This window comes from Microcebus murinus, chromosome 18 (genome assembly GCF_040939455.1).
Source record: "Microcebus murinus isolate Inina chromosome 18, M.murinus_Inina_mat1.0, whole genome shotgun sequence".
In the NCBI taxonomy this organism is placed as follows: domain Eukaryota; kingdom Metazoa; phylum Chordata; class Mammalia; order Primates; family Cheirogaleidae; genus Microcebus; species Microcebus murinus.
The window spans coordinates 22,420,810-22,443,323 of NC_134121.1; the positions used below are offsets into that span (position 1 = coordinate 22,420,810).

Consider the following 22,514-nt stretch of genomic DNA (forward strand, 5'->3'; position numbering starts at 1 on the left):
CATATCTGTGGATTCAACCAATTGCTAATAGAAAATATTTTAAAAAATGTACTGAATATGTACAGACTTTTGTTCTTGTTGTTATTCCCTAAATAATACAGTATGCCAAGTATTTGCGTACCATTTACATTGTATTTGGTATTGTAAGGAATCGAGACATGATTTAAAGTGTACAGGATGTGTGTAGGTGCTATGCAAACACTACACCATTTTAGCATAAGGGACTTGAGTATCTGTGGATTTGGGTATTCTTGGGAGGTCCTGAATCACTCCCCCAAAGATACCGAGGGATGACTATATTTGTGTGTGTCTGCGTCATGTACTGCCTAATTCTATCAGTGACAGACTGCATATATGCCGGTGGTCCCATAAGATTAGAATACTATATTTTTCTATGTACCTTTTCTATGTTTGATATACAAATACTTTCCATGGTGTTACAGCTGCCTACACTATCCAATGCAGTAACATGCTGTATAGGCTTTAGCCTAGGAGCAATAGCAGATACCATATATAGCCTAGGTGTGCAGTAGGCTTTGCCATTCAGGCTTGTGTAAGTCCACTCTGTGATATTCGCACAAGGATGGAATCACCTAAGGATGCATTTCACAAAATATATCCCTGGTTATTCATCAATGCATGACTCTGTGTGTGTGTGTGTGTGTATGTGCATGTGTGTATATTCTGTGATACCTATACTATAATATGAAAATACCTGTGGTTTCTAATGACAAAGTCATAGGTACTACTAAAGCTGTTGTGATTTGTTGCTGACATTCATAATGGAGGGAAATGCTAAATTTTGTTCAGGTGGAGATGAGTAAAAATGAAGACATTATTATTATTATTATTATTGAGACAGAGTCTCAGTCTGTTGCCTGGGCTAGAGTGCTGTGGTATCAGCCTAGCTCACAGCAACCTCAAACTTCTGGGCTCGAGCAATCCTTCTGCCTCAGCCTTTCAAGTAGCTGGGACTACAGGCATGCGCCACCATGCCCAGCTAATTTATTCTACATATTTTTAGTTGGCCAATTAATTCCTTTCTATTTTTAGTAGAGATGGGGGGGGGGCGTCTCACTCTTGCTGAGGCTGGTTTCGAACTCCTGACCTTGAGCAATCCACCCGCCTGAGCCTCCCAGAGTGCTAGGATTACAGGCGTGAGCCACAGTGCCTTGCCTGAAGATGTAATTATTTTTTATCCAAGTTCCTGGACATGTGAATTCCAAACAGCATGAGAATCCTCACATGTAGAATCCCTGAACAAAAGGGTTGATTCCCCCCAAACAAGGGACCCCTGGACTCTGCATCCATTCAGATTGCTGCTCACCCTAAGATGTGGGCCAAGTGCCTGGTGTGGAGTGTCCAGCAGGGGGCAGCACATGAGCAGGAGTGTGGGGCTCATTTCCAGGTGGCGCTTACGCCCAGTTTAAAAAGTCTGGTTACAAACAAACACACACACGCACACCCTTAGATGCAACATCTATGTGCTTGCCACCTGCCTACTTGCGCTGGGGGCCTGGTCACTCACAGGGGTGCTGTGTGGGCCCACAGGACAGGTCCGATTGAGGCCCCTTGGAGACGTCCTCTGCTCGGCTGGGGGCACAGGGCATGTTTGTCTGAGCTACCAGGGTCTGTGGCAAGCAAGTGGGTCCCTGGAAAGTTCTCCCAGAAAACATGTGCCCTGTCCTTAGGGGCCTGGGGGTCAAGGTGCAGGCTCAGGGTTGGACAGAACTGGGGTGCAACGTCACCTGAGGGCTCGGCAGAGAGCCTTCACCCCCTTCCTAGACAGCCGGGCCCAGGCTGGGGCAGGTGGTCTTCCTTTTGGGTGCACCCACTGGCCATGCCTTCTCCCACTCCTTAGCCCACGCCAGCCCTCCCGCCCTGGACCCAGCCTTAGAGCCTCTGGCAGGGAGGCGCTGAGGTAGGTGGGTTCTGTTATGGGACCTTATATAGCGCTACTGTCTCAGAGGTAGGTGTTGGCTGGCCCCCAGGCCTGGCCCCTAGAAGAACTTTCTAAGCAGAGGCCCCACCTGTGGCTGTTCTGAGACCTGAGGTTCAGTACCTGCTTCTGGCTCCCACATCTGCCCCACCTCTCTTGAGGCAGAGCTGCCGGGCTGCCTCTCAGGCCACCCTCTGGTGACAGCAGCTCAGCTGGATGTGGCACCTGGGGGCCGGATCTGAAGGGGCACTCAGTGAGCCCTGACCCTCCAGGGCCACCCTCCAGGGCCAGCAGCACACATAGCACCAGGCTGTGCTCCATCTTGTCACCTGTGGAACCCCAAATGCTTGGCATCTCTCCCAGCCAGGGCCATATAGAGGACAGGAAGGCACAGCCTGGATGGGGCAGTGACCCTTTCATGCGTGAGGAGATTGGAGGGTGCAAGCAGGGAGGGGCAGATCTCAGCAGGAAGAGGTGTGGGGGGAAGGCACCCCCCCTTCCCATGAGCAGGGCAGCCTCTTCCTCGTACCTATTGGGAAGTTCTCCTGGGAAGAGGCCCTGCCACCTGCCCCTCAGCCTGCCCAGCCTGGTCAGGAAGTCCTCCTAGGTGCCTCACTCTTTGGATTTGGAAACGTCACAGTTCCAGCTGGGGGTGGGAGTGACATCACAGGCCCAGGGCATCTGCCATCAGTGTGGCCTGGCTTTTCTTCCCAGGGAGGGGAGGTCTGGAAATGAAGGCTCGGTGGTGAGACCACATGGCACTTGCTTTATTGTTCCAGGACAGGGGACACTGGCAGACCATTGAGGGATCTGCTTGTGCCTCATGTGAGCTCGGGCCAACCTCCGGAGGTTTTTGTTACCCCCAGGCCTGGGGTGGGCTGAGGCTCCCCTTGGTGGGGGTGGGCTCATGGTGGGCACCTGGCCCACACCCCTCGGCTCCAGGGGCATCCCTCGTGCTTCCTGGGTGTCCTGGGTCCGCCAAGCAGTCAAAGAGAGGGGCGTGGGTGCTCCCTGCCACCCCATGCCTGGCTATCCCTCCCTCAATGCCCAGGCTGCCTGAGACTGTTGGAAGTAACTATGGATTCTCAACTTACGATGGGTCTGCATCGGGATAAATCCACTGCATCTGGAAATATCGTAAGTAGAAACTATGTTTTTTACTTACAGTATTTTCAATTGACGATGGGTTTATCAAACATAACCCCAAGCTAAGCTGAGGAACGTACTGAGTGTGTATTCCTTTCGAACCATCAAGAAGTCGAAAAAGTGTTAAATGGAACCATCCTAAATCAGGGACTGTCTGTAGTAAGCTGGGACCTAAACTATATGAACTTTTCTTTCCAGAGAAGGAGTGAGATGGTGGTGACTGGGAGGGGACCCTTCCTGCAGCCGGGACCGGGAGAAGAAGACACGTTCAAGTTTCCGAGGGCAAGGGCTTTTCCAAACACTGTCGGAATTGGGCTCAGTTTGGTCCCGGGGTGAATTCGCCCCTCCTGCATGTCACCCTGGGGGAGGCCGGATGGAGCATGCATGGAGGATGGGTAGAACCTGGCAGAGTGGGAGCTGCGAAGTGGGAGCCCCCCTGGGGGGTCCCCAGACAATGTGGGGAGAAGCACCCTAGCTCCTCCTCCTTGCTGGGCTGTTGAGGTGAAGGTGGGAGAATAAATACAGGGGGCTTCCGGGAAAGAACATGACTGCAGGGGGCCAGGCCTGCAGAGCACATGGATGTCAGAAGGGGGTCCAGGGCTGGGGGTGGGGGGCTGGGGGAAGGGGTGTCTTTGGCCTGGCTCGGGCCCTGAGCTTTTGGTAAGCTATCAGCCACTCCGGAAACAAAGTCAGGCTGTCTGTGATGCAGTATTCGTTCCTCTGGGTGTAAGGTACGCGGTGAGCCGTATGTCTGAATAACTGTGTGTGCACGAGCGCGCAAGGGCTTAAGTGCGGGGCGAGAGCGCACTTTCTTCTTGCCCGGACACTTGCTCTTCGGGGGCCCTGAGTCAGGAGCTGGACCACCAGGCAGCAGAAATGTGTGAGGGGCAGCATCCCGGGTGGTGTCTTCTGTACCCCCAGCTGCCAGCTGACAAACATGTTGGCTTAGCAGCCTAGGGGACAGGTCGTGTTTTCCTTCCTTGACCTTTAAGGTGAGCCCGAGGTGGGCGACCAGCCGGGATGTCCCGACCAGGCACAGGCTGGAGCTGAGGCTGGAATAGCTCATGCCAGGGCCATGGGCTTGGAGCTGGGGCTGAGGTACACGGAGGGGCCAGCGGGGGCCGTGGGGGGCGTGGGCTCCAGCTCCATGAAGGCCGAGTAGAGGGTGGTGAGGTGCAAGTCACCCAGTGCCCCAGAGCCCCCACTGCCTGGGGGTGCCAAGTCGCCTGCCCCACTGCCTGTCTCTGCCAGACAGGGCCCGGGGGGGAAGCAGTGGGGTGGTGGCGGGGGTGGTGGCATTGAAGATGATGTGGGAGACGAGGTCACCAGTACCAGGGGGTCGAGGGCCAAGCTGTCATCCTTCAGTTGCTCCCACAGGTTTCCTAGTTGGGGGAGTAGGGAAGGAAGGAACGGGTGTCACTGGAGGCACCGCAGGAGCTCTGCCCACCCTCCTCCCCAGGGCCCTCATATGCTGCAGAGAGCAGGATCAGGGGCACATGGAGCGGGAACAGATCTTGGCACTAGCTGTGTGACCCCTGGCAGTTGCTGAACCTCTCTGAGCCTCAGATTCCTCCTCCCATATAGTAAGGTCTGAAAGCCATAGACTTAGATGAACTCTGGCTCTTTTGGCAGGGGGCATTGGGGCACGTCACGGACTTGAGAACTGCCTGCTGGAAGCGTTGATGAAAATGCTGTGCACTTAGCCTGGGGGACCCCCAGGAACTCCTCACTCTGGCTCCTGCCCAGGCTCCAAGGAAGGTAGATCTGCCGCCCGCACCAAGGATCTGCCCACAAGGCACTGCGAGACCTGATGAGGAGGATGGCCATGGCTCCACAGCAGGGCCTGGGGGCGGGAGCAGAGCCAGGAAACACACCTGACTCTGGGGAGCAAACAGTGCTGCCACCGGGTCCCTCTCTGTGCTGTGTGGCCTGCATCATGGCAGGCCAGGACCTGGAGCTCCTGCCCAGGGTGTCAGGCTGCAAGGTCTGGAGGAAGAGGGCCTGGCTAAACCCTGGATTGGATTTGACTGCTTGGGTTCCAATCCGAATGCTCTCTCCTTCTACATGACCTTGAGTAAGTTACTAAACATCTGTGTGCTTCCGTGCAATGGGTTTAATAATAATCCCGCCTATCCTCCAGGCCCTGTGAGAGAGCACACGTGAAGCAACTAGCATGATGCCTGAAATTTAGTAGGGGTTCGGGTAAATGCTTATTTTGCCCCACACGTCTGCAGCTGCCTCCGAGGCCACGTGAGCCCTGCTCCCCACTGCCGGATGGTGCTGAGATTCTATGTGTGCTTTTCTAATAATAGCTTCCCAAGACCTGGGTTGTGTCCTCATCAGATTGGGAGCCCTCTGGGGACAGGCTGCCTCACCTGCTTGTGGAGGTGCACACAGCGGGGTGGAGGCCTGGTCATCTCCTCCTCCAAACCTCCTGTGGTCAGTACCAGTGCCTGGGGGTGCACTGAAATTTAGGTGGGAGTGTGGGGGGGACTTGGCCACATGCAGACATGGGACAGGCAAGATGGTGTGGGACTTCTGTTCTCAAATCTCCCCAGGACTTGCCCAGCTCTAGGCCTTACATTCCTCCAGGGGGAGGTTCTCTCTCCTTCTGCTTTAAGAGATGAACTCTGACAAAATGCAAATGCTTCTGGGAATGTTCTGAACTACCGAGCACTCACGATTGGGTATGGAATAGAACATTGAGCCCTTTCTGGCCTATGCAGAGCTGAGGGCGTTTTGATGATGGGGTCAGCTGTGACATGTTCAGGACACCAGGACATTCCTCTTTGCCCCATGCTCTGGATGGCAGGGAGAGAGTGGGAAGCTTGACACCCCTGCCGGCTCAGGCCTTCTCTGCTTCAGTTGACCAGAAACCCAGCAGCTCACAGGCTGCAGCTCGGACACTCAGAGGGAATGGGCCACACGGCCAGGTGCCCCTCTCTAATCCAGTCCCACCTCCCTTTTCCCACCCCTGGCTCACCCTGGAAGTCAAAGTCGGTGAGAGAGGGGTTGATGGCATCCAGGTCGGTAGCGAGGTCTCCATCCGGTAGGAGGGTGTCGTGCACGGTCCTGGCTGGGGAAGGCTCAGCCAGCAGCTTGGCACCATGGCTGGGTGGGGTGTGGGCAGGCAGAGGTGAGTCCTGGGGGGTGCCTGGCTGGGCTCGAAGCTCCAGGTGCCCGTCTGACTGTGGGAACAACGGCTGCGGGGGTCCAGGAGGGGTCAGGCCCGATGAGAGGTGCGGGTATGTCTGCCCATAGCAGGACGGTGCGTGCCCCCCCAGTAGGTCCTGCAGGGGGTTCTTGCCAGGCATGGGGCCTGGAGCTGGATGGAGGGAGTGCAGCGGCTGGGAGAGCCCAGCTGGGGGTGCCAGGGGCCGGATGGAGCCTGAGCCTGCCAGCCCAGGGGGCGGACAGCCCAGCAGCGGGGAGCCCAGCTTCTCCCTCTTGTCTCCAATGAGGCTGTCCAGCTCTTCTGAAAGGCCCAAGAGAGAAGGAACACCGTGAGACCTCCCTCCTCCACAGCCCTCCCGGCCTCGCTCTCCTCACTCACCCATTCTTCCTCTTTTTTAGGCTCCTGGGTACCCAGGGCCCTCTCTCTCGCAGCCCGGCCGGCCTCACCTGGCTTGGCCATGCTTTTGCGCACGGCAATGGGATCTTTCCTCTTCCACTTCTGCAGCTCCTCCTGCATCTTGTCGATCTTGGCGGGGTTGAGGGCCCACAGGCAGCCCTTGCGAGAGGAACTTCCCGATTTGTTCTCTACCTTCTCGAAGCACTTGTTGAGGGATAGGTTGTGGCGGACGGAATTCTTCCAGCCATCGGGTGCCGTCTGCCAGGGCAGAGCAAGGCGAGAATTCAGGCTGAGGTCAAGCAGCCAGGGCTGGCTCCAGGTCTGGGCCCTAGAACATTCCTTCCTTTGTCCCCTCTGGGCCCTTCCATGGTGGGGGTGAGCAGGAACCTTGACCACAAGATATTTTCATCTAAAATCTGTCTTCCTCCTGTCCCCCCCACCCCCCGTCTGAAGTCGGACCACTCCCCACTGGGTCTTCAGGCCTGTGCGGGGACCCCTCTGCGGAAAGGAACTGACTGTTCCCAGGTCTCCTGTGCCAGCTCTGGGGAGTTAGGAGGGGCTACGGAATGTTCCTCTCCTGGGTCTGCCTCATCCCCTCTGGGGCAAGCTTGGGAGGACAGAGAGATGGGCGAGGCTGGCAGGTGTGCGTGTGCGCGCACATGGTGCACAGGTTTGCGTGTCCGTCTGGGTTGTGGTGTCGAGAGGGGCCGTGTGTATGAGCGTGTGCACACACAGTGCTCCTTCCTGTGCGATCGCCGTCTCCTGGGAGGGGGTCTGGGAATTCCTGAGCGTGAGGGCGGTGAGGACGGCTGCGTGTGAGAAGGTCTCTCCGGGTGTGTGTGTGGGTGTCCATGATCGTATGAGTGTGTGGGCGTGAGTGTTCACATGAGTGTGCCCGGGGGACGTGCCCTGGTGAAGAGGCCAGCCTTCAGGCGGGGGGTGCTCGTGCCAACAGAATAAACACCCATTAGGAGGCCCGGTCATGCCACCAGTGCAGTAATTGTGCCCAGGGAGGGTTGTAAAAACCATTAGGCTGACTCAGTTGGGTGAGAGGCGGAGGTGGGGGGTGCCAGTGGGCCCCCCCGCCCGCCCACCTCCAAGGCTGTTCCGGGCTCTGAGACAACCCTGAGCCCAGCGTGGGCTGACGGGGGGAGGGCACCCGCTCGGGCGGTGGGGCTCCTTCGCCCTCATTCCTGGTCCCTCTCCCTTTCAGCCCGAAGTTTCTGCTTAATGAGGGGCAGCCACTCCCTGCTCCCCTGCTCACTCGCCCCAGGGAGCAGCCGCGCTGAATCACGCCCAGCAGAACCGGGCCCCGATGCCAGCGTCACTCCAAGGTGCTGGCAGGAGCTGCTTCAGCCTTTCTTGGGGACAGCTGGCCTGGGGCTGGGGGCTGGCTGAGATGACCACCAAGGCTTCCAGGGTCACCAGAGAGGATTTTTGAGCCACCAGGCCAGCCACCTGGGGATTGACCTTTGACTCCCACGACAGCCCCCACTAGGAGTCAAGGCTATGTCGCCCCATGGGCAGAGTTAATGGGCACTGGGGCCTTTTATGACCCTATAAATCTGTGACTTCGGGATGCCAGGGCAGCCCCCACCCCAGCCACTTCCTGTTTGAAAAAGGGATGGTCAGCACTAACAATTATGTCCGGCAGTTGGACACTTCTCTGGTCCCACGTCCCTGACTCATGGGGCTACAGGACGCCCACATCGGCTGCCTGCGGTATGAGTGCTGCCCACCCCAGGGTCCACTCTGTCCTTGCCCAGAAAAATGACCGTCAAATGGGGACTGAGAGATGGAGCAGCAGGAGACCTCTGAGCTTATTCCTTAGGTGGGTCAGAGGGAAGCTGTCGAGTTGGAAGGAATCTATGTGCCAACTGGTCCAACATGACCATTTTACAGACTAGGAGACTGAAGTCCGGAGAAGAAAGGGTCTAGCCCTAGAAAACACAGGGCTGCAGTGACAGAGCCCAGACTACAACTCTGCCCTCTCGCCAAAAGCCCTGCCCAGATCACCCCACAGGGCCTGCATCACCACCTAGTGAGATGCTTTCTCTCTGAAATCAAATGTAAACTGGGGAGCGAGGGAGTGATGCAACTGGCTAAGAACAACAACTAGAACCCTTAAAAAAGCTGTTAGACCTCTTCACTCCTCAGTCCCATAAAACAAGGATTACACGGCTCCCAGGAAAAATAATTAAGCCAGGAAGGTGAGATGCAGGGAGGGGCTGGAGCCAGTCTGCAGTCGGCAGGGAGAGAAGCTGAGAGGAGTAGGGCAGGGCCTGTATGAAGCCTGGGAAGACCCCCCAAAAGCTGCAGGGGTTGGGAAGACTTCGGCCCTCTAACCTGCTGGGGTATGGGGCAGTGTCGGATACAGGCCAGGATGCTTCTCGAATCCCAGAGACAACTCTCCTATCTCCTCCTATCCCTTCCAGAACTCTGATGCATCAATATACTTTCCCATTCCTGGCCAGACTCTGGCCATCTTGCCCCCTCCCCATCTGATGGCAGCTCAGCAAGTGTGAACTTGTTTGAACATCAGCCTCAAGTGATCCCCGGGCAGCACGATTGGGAAGATGGCTAGATGGCAGGGCTGGGAACCTCCACCCAGTGGCAGGTGGAGCTGAGTTCTGGACTACCTGGGTCTCAGCTCCCGTCCTCTGCCGGGTAGAGGATGAAATCGTGTTCACCAGGGTGCAGGTCTTGCAGAAGGAGCTCACACGAGCTCCTGTCTCCACCACCCCACCCCAGGGGAAGGGGTTTATGCTGGAGGGTCTGTAGGACATGCAGCCAGGGAAAGTGGGTGGTGCGTGCAGCCGAACAGCTCGACTCAGTAACTGATCCCACCTGCTCTGTGACCTTGGGCAGATGGACCACTCTCTCTGATGTGTTTGCCCATCTGGGGAGAAGAGCACCTGTCTTGCCTCTAGGGAGGGAGTTGGGTAGGGTGCCCGGAAGCCCCTTTTGTACCTTGAAGTGAGGGAAGATGACAGGAACTAGAACGTAGTTACTAGATTCTTCCCAAGGGGTGGGGGAGAGTAGGGTGAGCCAGCCAGCTTCCTGGGACACTCAAAGACCATGAAGCCCACACCCCGCTTTCTGGCAGAGCTGCATCTGAGCCTGCCGCCCACAGAGGCAGATCCTAATCTCACCTTGCAAGGCAACGGGTTCTTCGGCCCCAGCACCCCCAGCTCCTGCCTACAGCCCCAGCCCCACAGCATCCTGGGGGTATAATGGGGACTGTCTCTCATTTCTTCCCCAATTTTCCCCTCCCCACTTGGGGTAGGTGAATGCTTGCTGAGAGCTGGCAGGACTGACGTGTCCGCCTTCCTCCAGCAGGTCTGCCTCCAGCCTGCTGTGTGACCTTGGATAAGCAGCTTGAGCTCTCTGTTCCCCACGTGGAGCCCCTTCTTTAGGAACTCGGTCCTTGTGAGGTGGGGACGAGGGACAGTGTGTGTAGTGGGAGACAAACCCTCTATGGCTTTCATTCTGCTTCTTCCCCCACCTCTGGGCTGAATCCTCTGGCCTCAGAGTGGCCTGGCTTGGGGGGACTTAGGGGGTGGACCTGGGCTTACCTTGAAGTAAGGGAAGTGCTCCGTCATAAAATTATAGATCTCGCTGACAGGAAGGCTCCCAGTTTTGCTGTTCTTAAGGGCCATGAAGATGAGGATGCTGAAGACAGAGAAAGCTCCTGAGAGGCTGAACCTCTGACCAGTCCTGAGCCCACCCAGAGCCCCCCACCCCGGTGAGAGGCTCTGTGACGTTGGAGTTGAAAGGTTGGAAAGAGAGGGGATGAGAAAGTGTACACTGATGTGTGTGCTGATATCAGGAGTTACAGGCATACCAGGGTCTTGTGGAATCTGAGAAACCTGGGTGGCCATCTGGCTTGGCCACCCACTAGCTGTGTGACCTTGGGCAAATGCCTTAACCTCTCTGAGCCTCAGTTACTTCATCTTTGTGAAGAAAGCAATAGCTAGCTCAGAGTTGAGGATTAAAGAGGATGCCTAGCATACAAAAGGTACTCATTAAACAGAAGCTGCCGTCACCAGTCAGTCCTCAGCCAATTGTATGAATGTTGGATAGTAGGGAGGGAACTAAGGTTTCTTTTTTTTTTTTTCTTTTCTTTTTGAAACAGAGTCTTGCTGTGTTGGCTGGGCTAGAGTACCGTGTGTCAGCCTAGCTCACAGCAACCTCAAACTCCTGGGCTCAAGCGATCCTCCTGCCTCAGCCTCCCCAGGAGCTGGGACTACAGGCATGTGCCACCATGCCTGGCTAATTTTTTCCATTTTTAGTAGAGACGGGATCTCACTCTTGCTCAGGCTGGTCTCGAACTTCTGGCCTCAAGAGATCTTCCCGTCTTGGCCTCCCAGAGTGCTAGGATTACAGGTGTGAGCCACCGTGCCTGGCCAAGGAACTAAGGTTTCTTGAGCCCCTAAAATGTGCTGGGTGTGGCACCTACATTCTCTTACTTAATCCTTCCAACAGCCTGAATTGCTGCCCCCCCAACCTGACTTTTTTTTTTTTTTTGAAGAGGAATAAAACAGTGGCTTAGAGAGATTAAGCAACTTGTCTGAGGTTTCACAGCTAGTAAATTCCAGAGCCCAGTCCTGAACCCAGTTCTGCCGGACTCCGAGGCCTGCATGTGCTCCCTTCTGTGCATGACCCCGCCTTTCACAAACCCCTTCTCTCGCCTTTCACAAACCCCTTCTCTATGCTCCTGGCTGACGTGTGAGTTCCCCCTCTTTCCCCAAGCTCACACTAGCTGATGACCTGACCCCTCATGGGGCCTCGCACACATTAGGTCAAGTGTCACTTGGTGGGATGAGTGAAGGGGCAAACGGAAGCGTCTCCCGGACAGGCTGGCTCTGCTGGCACTTAAGACCCCAGCACCACAGAAGTGCCACCAGATCTGGCAGCTGGTGCATAACCGAGTCACGTCTGCAGGCCTCGTGCCTCATTTATATTTCCAGTAGGACTTTTTTTTTTTTTTTTTTTTTTTTGAGACAGAGTCTCACTCTGTTGCCCAGGCTAGAGTGAGTGCCGTGGCGTCAGCCTAGCTCACAGCAACCTCAAACTCCTGGGCTCAAGCGATCCTCCTGCCTCAGCCTCCCCAAGTAGCTGGGACTACAGGCATGCGCCACCATGCCCGGCTAATTTTTTCTATATATATTTTAGTTGGTCAATTAATTTCTTTCTATTTACAGTAGAGACGGGGTCTCCCTCTTGCTCAGGCTGGTTTTGAACTCCTGACCTCGAGCAATCCGCCTGCCTCGGCCTCCCAGAGAGCTAGGATTATTGGCGTGAGCCACCACCCACCGAGCTGCCTGGCCTCCAGTAGGACTTTGAGGTAGGGCTTCTCTCTGTGTCTGGGGAGGGAGGGGGGAGATAGGGAGCATCCCCCCTAGACTGTCAGCCCCAGGCCCTGGGCCCCGGTTAGGGCTCAGCACGCTCACCGCCAGGACACCGCCATCTGCTGAGTCAGCCACACACATAACTCCCCAGGGTTGGACAAAAGGCCAGGGGCGGTCCAGTCGTCCCCTGGCCTCCGTGCAGGAACCCTCTCCTCAGCACCCTCTGGAAGCCCACTGGGCATGACTTCCACCACCTGCACTTGCCCTCATACCCAGAGGATTCCATCCCTCAGTTTCCCCAGGGGTCCTCCTTCCGCCCCAGGAGAGCTGGGAGACGTACCTGTAGGAGTAGATGGGTTTTGGGAAGAGAGGCTGGTGCCCATCGGTGCTGGCCTGGGGTGCGATCCGCTGGTACGGATAGTGTGAGGTGCCCAGGTAGGGCACAGGGTAGCTGCCGCCACCTGGCGAGTACTGTAGAGGTCAAAGGGGCACAGTGATCCCCACGGTTCTCAGCCTTTCCAAGGAGGCCTCCCCCTCCCGCATTCGCATACATCCAGAGAAGGAGCTGAGGCCAGATTCTCCTCTCCCTGGTCCTGGGCTCCGCCACCCCTATGGCAGAGCTATCTGAAGGGGCAGCCGGTGGTGCAGGCCTATGAGGAGATCCGCTTTCTGGAATTCGGGATCTCAGAGTCCTCTAAGCCCCCTTCCTTCAGCTCCTTCCCCCAGCCCTTTAGGTGCTCTGGTTGCCATGGTGACGGAAGGAGCCTGCCTGGGCTGGAGAGTGTGAGGGGATACGGGGCAGCCCCCTGCCCTGCCCCCTTCCAGGCAGGCGCTCCAGGCCTCCCTCGCATCTCCTGGGGCGGCTGGGCCGGAAGCGGGATGTCCAACCTGGGTGTTTGCTGGGCACTGCCACCTTTTACGAGTTTCAATGGCTCTTTGAAAGGGCCGGTCATGGTGGTGGGCAGGTGGGGGGAGGAGGAGGTTTTATGGTGCAGGGAGTGGCTGCGGTGCCAGGGATGGTGTTTTATGGGGGCAGGGGCTAGGAGACTCTGACTCCCCCAGCCGCTCCAGGCTGAAGTGCTCTTTCCAGGTCACCTGAGAGACACTTAGAGCCTGAGTCACCCTCTCTCCAGGCTCCATAAAGCCCTGGGTGCGGCCATCTTGTTCAAGAGGGGGTGTGGACAGCAGAGGGCATCAAAGCAGGGCCAGGCATGGCGAGGCCATTTAAGGTCTGGTGGCCCCTTATCCTGCTGTGGCTCAGTCCCTGATGGGCAGGCTGCCTGGGGACATCCCCTACCCTGGGTCAGACTGTGAGCCCCAGCATAGCTTAGGCCATTCCAGCGAGGGCCCTTAGGGCAGGGAGGATGTGCCCTCATGTGGTTCCTTTGCTTCCCTCCAACTCTTTCTCTCCCCCACAAAGCAGGCAGTCTGACAACTACCCCCCCCTCCCGGCCTGCCGCCCGGTCTTGGCCAAGATCAGGGCCAGTGCCAAAGAGCTGGGAGTAGAACCTGCTCCACAGGCAGGGCCTGTCTCAGTGCCAGGCTGCAGGTGGATGGAGCTGGGCGCTGGGCAGCCACTTGCTCTGTCTTGCCCAGTGACTCCTGGGAGCTGCCTGGCTCCTCTGGGGCTCTTTCCTTTCTCTTTTAAAAATCCTCCGTCCCGTGCCAGTGTGGGATGACTACTTGGCATCCTGTAAGTTTGGGAGGAGCTGAAGCTGGGGTGGGGGAAAGGGCCAAAGATGATGGGAACTTGGAGCCCTCTAGGTGGGAAGGCCCCCAACCCCACACTGGGTGCCCAGCCTCTCTCCGCTACAGGGGGAGGGTTGAGGCCAAGATCACAGAGCAAGACAGTGGCTGACTTAGATGGGAGTCCTCGTTCCCTGCCCTGCTCGGCCTTGTGTTTCACACCACATGCTCCTCTTATCTCTGCCTCTCTGCCTGTCTGGGGTGCCTCCTCTCCTCCGTCCCGTTTTGGTTTACACCGTGGTCCTGCCTGAATCTCAGCTCCACTCTCGAATCCGAGACCTCTCAGGCCCTGCCAGGGACTCAGGCAGGCCCACCCCTAGAGAAGGGCAGTTGCTTCCCTCCCCAGTAGCCACCGCCCCCACCCAGGTTGGCCTGGCCTTGAGGTTCAGGCCTTGTTGCCTTCACCTGCCCACGCAGGTGCACATTTGTGCGAGCATGCACACACACACACACACACACACACACGCATACATACACGCTAGCCTGTGACCAGGAAGCACGCCCACTTGCCCACTTTCTTCAGACCCACCTGATGGAAGGGGGGCTGGGAGGGGCAGTACATGTGCTGCAAGGGCGGCTGGTAGCAGTACATCCCAGGGCCACTCTCCAAAGCTGGGGGCTTGACTTTGACCTCTGACCCCTGCTGGAAGAGAAAGCAGATGACCAGGTTGGGCCTTATTTCTCTCCCTGTCTCTTTCCCATGTCCTGAATCTTACACAAAAGCAACCTCCACGCTGCTTCCCCAAAAGCTTATTTCTGGACAAAAACGGAGAACAGAGAAAGACAGGAATTTTCCCACTAGAACTCAGCAATTTAGTGGTGGCGCTGGGGCCGGAACCGACAGCTTTCTTCATTGCAGGTGAGAGGCCGAGGCTGGGTGGTCCCGGGAAGTGCGGGAGAATCGTCAACGGTGGCACTGAGGCTGGGGTGGGGCCAGGGATCTGCTGGAAGGGCACAAGGGTGCAGTGCCTGACCCCACTCCCCTGGCTCGGGGCCCCAGCCTCTCAGGGCAGGTCCTCAAAGGACAGCTGGAAAAGGTGGCAGCCCCACAATCCCTATGGAAGAGCCGTGGTGAGGGGAGCACGGAGAGCACCCACTGCCTGTGGCTGATCCAGCTGTGACCCCTTAGTCCCTGCTACCTCCTCTGTCGTAAAGCCCCAGAAAGCTCCCGCAGGCTCTCGGAGGGGCTCTCTCTCCTGGCCATTGCCAACTCAGAGCTTTTGTTCCTTGTACTGGGAGTCTGCCTGGTTGCTGGTCTGCGTGAGCCTGTGTATTCTCTCATGCTGGGCACAGGCGCCTGCCAGTGGTGACCGGACTCTGGCTTCCCATGCGTGATAGCCCCAGTGGGGCTCTCCCCAGGCCCTAGCATGGAGCTCTCCCCTGAGTAGGGACAGGAGCGTGTTCAGCTAGACCCCGGAAGGTGGACAAGCCCAGGGGGAGGTGGCCCACTCTTCCTGGGGTTACCCGGGGCCTTAGGAAACCAGCATCTGGGCCCAGAGGGGCAAATAAGCCATGACCTCTTTCTGGGTGTGCCCTGGGGTTGCTGATGCAGAGATTGCCATAATCACAGAATCCCAGGCCCGGAAGGGCCAAGAGCACTCGTGTCCAACCCCTTCATTTGACAGATGATGGGGCTGAGCCCAAAGAGGGGAAGTGATGTGCCCAAGGTCACCCAGCAAGTTGGCCAGATAGCCGTGTGTCTCTGGATCTCTTCTCCATTGTGAGGGAGGGTGAGAGTGTGGGCCCAGTCCCGGCCTCCCACGTACAGGCTGCGAGACACCTTGGGCAAGTCACTTGGCCTCATGAACCTCAGTTTCCTCATCTGCAAAATGGGGAGAGTAGGAACGCTCTAGAGGGTTGTCGAGAGGATTAAATGGGGCACTGGAAAGAAAGCACCTGGCAGAATGATCGGGAGCTGTTGAGTGGACATTTGGGGGCAGTGGCTGAGATGATGGTGTCCTCACTGCGGGCTGCTGTCGTGCCCACGGGGCCTGAGAAGGAGTTGTCAAAGGGTTCCAGAACCAGAATAAGGTCCTGTCCTGGCCACACCTGCCCCTTTCAAGCCTGGGAAACAGGCCTTTGTGGGGTGGTTTGGGGCTGGAATGGGGACCTGTTTGTCAGCAAGAGGTGAGAAGGGCTGGTGGGCATCTGGATGAGCCCGCTCAGTCACTGCCTCAGGGACCTCCGAACGCGAGCTGGGAGTGGGGAGCAAGCTCCGTTAGCCCCCCTCTTGCCAAAGCAACAATCCTGTTGTTGCTAGGTAGTGTTCACCTTACTTTGCCAACGAGGCTCAGAGAGGTTAGATGAGCCCAAGGTCACACACCTTAGAGGTCCAGCTGCGGAGGGACATATTTACCTGCCAAGGTGCTTTTGAGGTTTTTTTTCTTTTTTTCTTTTGAGACAGAGTCTCACTCTGTTGCCCAGACTAGAGTTAGTGCCGTGGCGTCAGCCTAGCTCACAGCAACCTCAGTCTCCTGGGCTCAAGCAATCTTCCTGCCTCAGCCTCTTGAGTAGCTGGGACTACAGGCATGCGCCACCATGCCCGGCTAATTTGTTCTAGATATTTTTAGTTGGCCAATTTCTTTCTATTTTTAGCAGAGACGGGGGTCTCACTCTTGCTCAGGCTGGTCTCGAACTCCTGAGCTCAAACGATCCGCCTGCCTTGGCCTCTCAGAGTGCTAGGATTAAAGGTGTGAACCACCGCACCTGGCCTCAAGGTCTCTCTATCGATACACCAGGCCCCACCCTGGGCAAAGAATGGGGCCGGGAAGGACCCCTGGAGAAGACGTAAGTCCTCTCTCAACTCGGTACACTGAGGATGGAGAGGGACAAATTGTGCTCTGTGGCTCCTCCCCAAATCCTTTCTCTTGGCCTCTGGAATGTGTCTTTCTTCTCGCATTTGCATATGGGCTCTAGCTGGGGATTCCTGACCCTTAGTCAAACAGAGCAAAGTCACACGCTGGACTCTTGACTCAGGAGCCTGTGGGAAGCCACCAACTTCCTCAGCCTCAGCTGCCTCCCCCACTGTCCCCTCCATGTTGGGCCAGGCCAGCACCCCCTCCCCAGCCGACCTGGAGGCCCCAGCTCTCTGAGCTTGCCGCTCTCCTGGTGCACCCTGATCTTGAGTGGCAAGGTCTGAGAAGGGAAGGCGGAGTTTGGTCTCACAGGACTCTTTCTAGGCTGTCAGGAACCTGGCCAGGTCGGAGGTGGTGCCCTCTGGCCGTGGTACTCACCAGGACTTGGGGGCCGTGCTCCTGGCTGGGGTAGGCGAGCCCGTTGCACCAGGCCTCTGCTGGGAAACCCGGCAGGAAGGCCTCAGCCTCGCCCACATCCACGGGGATCTCCTCGAAGGCCTCCAGCACCCCCGGGGTCTTAAAGGAGTGTCCATCGAGGGCCAGGGCGGTCTGGGCCTCGGGGAAGACGTCCTCGTGGAAATGGCGCTTGTACGGGTGGAAGGGCACGTGGCCGCCCTTGAGGAAGCGCCCGGGGCTGCTCGCTGAGCCCTCCTCAAAGCCGAAGCCAGGGTACTTGTCCGAGGGCGAGAGCTGAAAGGGGCCCAGGCTGGGGCCAGCGGGGCAGTGACCCTGAACTTGCTCAGGGCCTGGTGATGCAATGCTGGGGCTGTGTGGAGGCAGTGACGGGGTCCTCTCTGGAGGGCCGTCGGGCACAAACGATGAGCAGCTGAAGCCGGCGTGCTTCTGGGTAGACAGAGGGTAGAGGGCCTGTGAGTGGGGGCTGGACCCGGCCTGGGGATCTGCCAGGACCCTACCCAGTGCTTAGGTGAAGGAGTCTATGCCTGAGCTCTGAGGAGCCCCCAGATGATGGAGAAGGTATGAGCTGCCCTCGGGAGCCCCAATCTGATGAAGGCAATACTGCCCCTTAACCTGGGGCACCCCAAGTCTGATGGGCCCACAGCCCGGCCCCGGGGAAAGCCCCAGTCTGAAGAGATGAGCAGAGCCTCCATCTGGACACTCTGGACCTGGGGTCATGGAGTACTCATTTGCTGGTAGAAGGGACAAGACAGACCCTGGGAGGTCCCTGGGGGGTGTGGGTGACTGGTCTACCTGCTGCCTGTGCAGCCCTGAGACCGTGGCCTGAGCCCGGGCCTCAATGCCAAGTACTTACGCTCTGTGGGGCAGGGGAGCCTGGGAGGCCTGGCGCCTGCATGAGGTCCCCTTGGCGCTCACCCTCCAGTCTGGGGGGGCCTGGCAGAGTGACGTCAGACTGCGGTGGGAGTAGCGACACCATCACCCGGTCCTGGCCTTGGAGAAAGCCGTCTGCGGTGAGAGTGAGGACCAGCGTCCAGGGCTGACCGACCTCAGGGCCACCACCCCGACCCCCACCCTGTCCCTGGGCTGGGACCCTGCCTCCAGCCCACCCCTGATGAGAGGGAGAGACAGAGACAGAGACATAGAGAGAAACAGAAGGAAACAGATAATGAGAAGGACAGAGAGAGGGGACACCATGGAAAGAGAGTGACTCGAGCCAGGTAGGGGTCCTCAGAGGAGGAGGCCTGGCTGTTCTTGGGCTCTGCAGCTCCAGAGACTGAACCAGTCAGACACCGGTTTCCAGCAAGACCCTGCCTCCGGCTCCTCAAGATCTGTCTCCTGTGTCTACCGTGGAGGGCCAAGCTAAGTGACATTGGAGACAGAAGTCTCCATGCAGTGGTCCTGAGGGGAGGGGAACCTGGGGATGGGTCCAGCCCAGATTTGGGGTTGCAGCAACCCCCACCATGCAGGTGACCCGGCCCTCAGGATAGCCTGTGATGTGACCCTCAGATCCTTAGCCTGGCTGGTGTGACCACAGCGTACAATTGAGGACTCAAAGCGTCCTGGTTGCCAGGTGGCCCCGTGAGCCTGGCAGGCACTGGGGACGCCGCCAGCCCACACTGGAATATCCGGCAAGTGCTGTGTGCCACCTGTGTCCTACAGACCCTCTCTCTTACCTGTGACTTTGTGCGGCCCGCTGCCCTTTCTGAGGTTTAGTTTTCTCCCTGAAAAACTAGGGGCTTGGACTAGATGAGGTCTGAGGGCTTTCTCTGCTCAGAGCTTCTGGAATCACAGAACTCTGTCCCCAGCACGGTGGAGTGGTTAAGAGGACCTGGGGCTCGGCCCTTCACCAGCTGCGTCGGCAAAGTCTCTGCACTTCGGCACCAGGGGCCACGAAACAGGGGAGCGAGGGGCCTGCCTCACCGGGTGCCCTGAGCATCAGAGGGTGCCAGGCGCTGAGAGAATGTAGCACGGTGCCGCCTCTCGTGTAGTCGGCGCTCACTAAATGCCAGTTCTCATTGTGACTGTCACTATTAGGGCGACTCTTACTGCTATTACCCCAGCTCTTTCCTTCCCTCACCACCTGCAAAGAGAGGCGCCTCCTTGCCCACCTGGTCTCGGCTAAAAGCCACCATTTGCTGAGGGGCAGCTCTGGGCCGGCCACTGTGTAGATTCGGACGATTTTCTCACTGATTTATCAGAACAAGCCTGTGAGGAAGGTACATTACTAACTCCACCGTCCAGATAAAGAAACTGAGGCTCAGAGAGTTACCCAAGTCACACAGCTAACCCCTGACAGAGTCAGGATTGGAACTTTGGTTTGACTCTAGAGTCTGCGCTCCACATACGGTTTCTTCATCCGGTGGGAGTCGGAGTCAGAGTCAGGGTGGGATAGGCAGGAAGGCAGGCAGCAAGAAAAGCATGAGGTTTACACTTGCCCCTTCTTCCCAAGCCCTCCTAGAGCCAGAGCAGGGCAGCAGTGCCATTCCGAGGCGCGCTGGGAGGGAGGGGCCGCCTCATTGGCTCCGCGGTGCCCGGCTGGGGTTGGCACATCTTTGCTGAATAAACCATCAACACACCTCATTTAACAGAGGGTTAAAGGGGCAAGGAGGGAAGAGACTTTGCCCAGAGTCCCACGGGGGATCAGTGGCAGGGGGCCGGTAGCTGAAGTCCAGGCCGGGGGCTGGTGGGAGGCTATCCCGCCCCTTCAAGAGTCCCCACCGCCCCTCTCAGTGTCCCGGTGCCTGCTCACTCGGCAATGCTAAATGTGGCGTGACCGGGAAGCGCCGAGCTGGCCGTAACTGGACACCACAAGGGCTGGGGCATGGGGCCCGAGGTGCGGGGCAGCCCATCTCCGGCTCCGCATGACTGCCCCGGCCTGGCCCCTGCTCCCTGGACAGCTCGGGCCTGCCTGCCACACCTTGCCCCGGCCCAGAGCTGCCTTCCCAGGAGGTGTGCAGTGGGCTTGGTGCCTTCCCAAGGCGTTCTCCAGCTGCTCCAGATGCAGGGCTGCGGGCTCTTCCTCCCCTCAGATCTCAGGATTTGTAGCCTGGTAGGAGGGTGGCCACTCCCCTCTCTGGAGGTGGGGTCGCCTGGTGGCTAAGAGCGAGGGTTTGGACTTGGGAAGACCTGCACTTGAGCCCCAGCCTTGGTCACTTTCTGGCTGTGTGATTTTGAACAAAAGGAGTCATTCTCTGTGCCTCACTTTCCGCATCTGAGAAATGGGCACAGGGACCCACCTCACAGGATCATCATGAGCATTAAGGGAGAAGATGTGTATTAGGTGCAGGCACGTAGAAAATACTCAGGGACACATGTCATACATCTGGTCTCTGCTGGCCAAATGCAGCTGGGCACAAGGGCCTCTACCGTTTTCCCTGATGGTCTCGCTGCTCCAGGCTTGGCGGCCCTGCAGAGACTGGCTGATGACCCATCCCCAGGTGGCAGAGGCTTTGACAGCCCTGCCTGCTGTCTGGCCTTCACTCAGCCAGGCCTCAGGAGTGTCAGACCCCAGCCCTGCTCCTTTGCAGATGTGAATCTGGGGAGGCCTCCCTGAGACCCAGCTCTGGCCTGCACCTCCTCTTGAAGTCCGGCCTGCCCAGAACGATTCTGGTAGCTATTCCCTATTCACTGGGACCTTATCTGTAGCCCTGGCCGAGTTCCTGCCTGCCCGAGCCCTTGACCGAGGCTTCGGTTCACAGCCTCGGCTTGGCTAAACCACCACCCCATCTCCTCCAAGCCCCCAGGGACAGTATTGGAAACTAGGAAGTTACCGCAGAGTTCAGAGGCCCACGCCTTAATTTGCATTCAGGATGTAGAAGTCCCTGAGTGGTCCTCAGTCCAGGGTTTCCTCTGGGCAGATTTTTAAAGTGATGACTCCCAATTTGGTGACCCTTGGGGGCTTCAGCTAAATTTCTGTTCTATAAATGAGGCCCAGAGATGAGGTTAAGTGACTTTCCTAAAACTATACAGTCCAGGAAAGAGGGGGCCTTCCATCAATTGCATTCGAAAGGGCCCTCCTGCCTCAGGGGCTGGGAAAGGGCTTCTGATTGGTGTCTATGGGGGGGCTCCCATCCAGCATGCGGACGGGCTCTCTGTGGAGTGAGGGATGCAGCTGCCTTGGCCCTGACCCCTCCCTGGAGTAGCCGGCAGAGCTCCTGAAATTGCATGATCTGGGGTCAGGACTGGGTTTTAATCCCAGTAGCTGTGGTTGGGCAAGTTGCTTAACTTCCTTCCCTGGGCCTCAGTTTCCTTGTCTGTAAAATAGGGCTAATAATACACACCTCTCCGGAGGATTAGATGAAATATTGCTTGTAAATAGCTTAACACATAGTACATGCTCAATAAATGATAGCTATTATTAATAATTAGCAGTGGGACAGAGTTAATTTAAGGCATGAGTTCTAGGGGTGGGGGCAGGGAGAGCGGAGGGAACACTTCTTTCCTGCCCTTTCCTGCCTCCCACCTCCATCTCCCTGACGTCACCCTCCCCCATTGGCAGAGGCTAAACTTCCCTCCTCTAGACTCTCTGGCGTCAGAGGTCATTGCAGCCATGCCCCTGTGGTAGAGCCAGTGCCTGCAGAAACTCCCAGGGATTCAAATGGAAGGGGGTGGGGGTGACTCTGTTGCTTTGGATCATCCCTCAGGAGGCCTCCCAGATGGCCTGAGTCCTGCAGCTGGCATCTGCATTCAGAAGGAATCTCTCACAGAAGTCGAACCTCCATCCTGGCTGTTTCAGTTTCGGGGAGCACAGTGAGATGTGTGTGCAAATATCAGAGAACCCCCATGGGGCACCCAGTCTCAGATCCCAGGAGCAACCCCAGGTCACTCTCACGGCCCTGCACTCAGCATGACACACAACCTGTCCCCTTCCTGGGCTGGAGGCTGGGGCTGTCCATGGTGGACCATGCCCTGGGGCCCTTCACCAGTAAGGATGACCCTCATCACAGCTCCACACCCACAGAGCACTCTGCCTCTTCCTCCGCACTTTCCTATCTGTTATCTCACTTCATCCTCACTTTGCCCAGAGGGCACGGGCAGTGGTGTGCTGCAGCCAGCTGGTATGGGCTGGTGCAAGCCCGTTGCGCCCATTTCTTCCCAGCTTCCCATCCAGTGAAATTGGCCTTGATCGGCCATGGTGGGAGTATTTGCCCATGGAAATAAACAAATACTACAAATCAGACTCAGTCCTTGTTTTTTTTTTTTTGAAACAGAGTCTCACTCTGTTGCCCGGGCTAGAGTACCATGGCGTCAGCCTTGCTCACAGCAACCTCAAACTCCTGGGCTCAAGCAATCCTCCTGCCTCAGCCTCCCAAGTAGCTGGGACTACAGGCATGTGCCACCATGCCCAGCTAATTTTTTCTATATATTTTTAGTTGGCCAATTAATTTCTTTCTATTTTTAGTAGAGATGGAGGTCTTGCTCTTGCTCAGGCTGGTTACAAACTCCTGATCTTGAAGGATCCGGCCCTCTCAGCCTCCCAGAGTGCTAGG

At 57.2% G+C, this 22,514-nt stretch overlaps 1 protein-coding gene across 2 annotated transcripts in view; it reads right to left on the reverse strand.

Annotated features, from left to right (window-relative positions):
* Window positions 1-2,684: 2,684 nt before the first annotated feature.
* Window positions 2,685-22,514, reverse strand: part of FOXN1 (forkhead box N1) — a 29,148-nt gene continuing 9,318 nt past the window's right edge. Inside the window, exons 2-9 of one of the 2 annotated variants that reach the window (XM_012740700.2) lie at window positions 17,879-18,015; window positions 16,987-17,451; window positions 14,283-14,393; window positions 12,348-12,478; window positions 10,232-10,328; window positions 6,707-6,914; window positions 6,069-6,560; window positions 2,685-4,467 (exon numbers count right to left, since the gene is read on the reverse strand). In XM_012740700.2, the coding sequence (XP_012596154.1) occupies window positions 4,148-4,467; window positions 6,069-6,560; window positions 6,707-6,914; window positions 10,232-10,328; window positions 12,348-12,478; window positions 14,283-14,393; window positions 16,987-17,451; window positions 17,879-18,001 (1,947 nt within the window). In that variant the 5' untranslated portion in view covers window positions 18,002-18,015 and the 3' untranslated portion in view covers window positions 2,685-4,147. Of the gene's footprint in view, window positions 4,468-6,068; window positions 6,561-6,706; window positions 6,915-10,231; window positions 10,329-12,347; window positions 12,479-14,282; window positions 14,394-16,986; window positions 17,452-17,878; window positions 18,031-22,514 lie in introns of those variants that run through there. The other variant, XM_075993941.1, reaches the window with a different exon arrangement.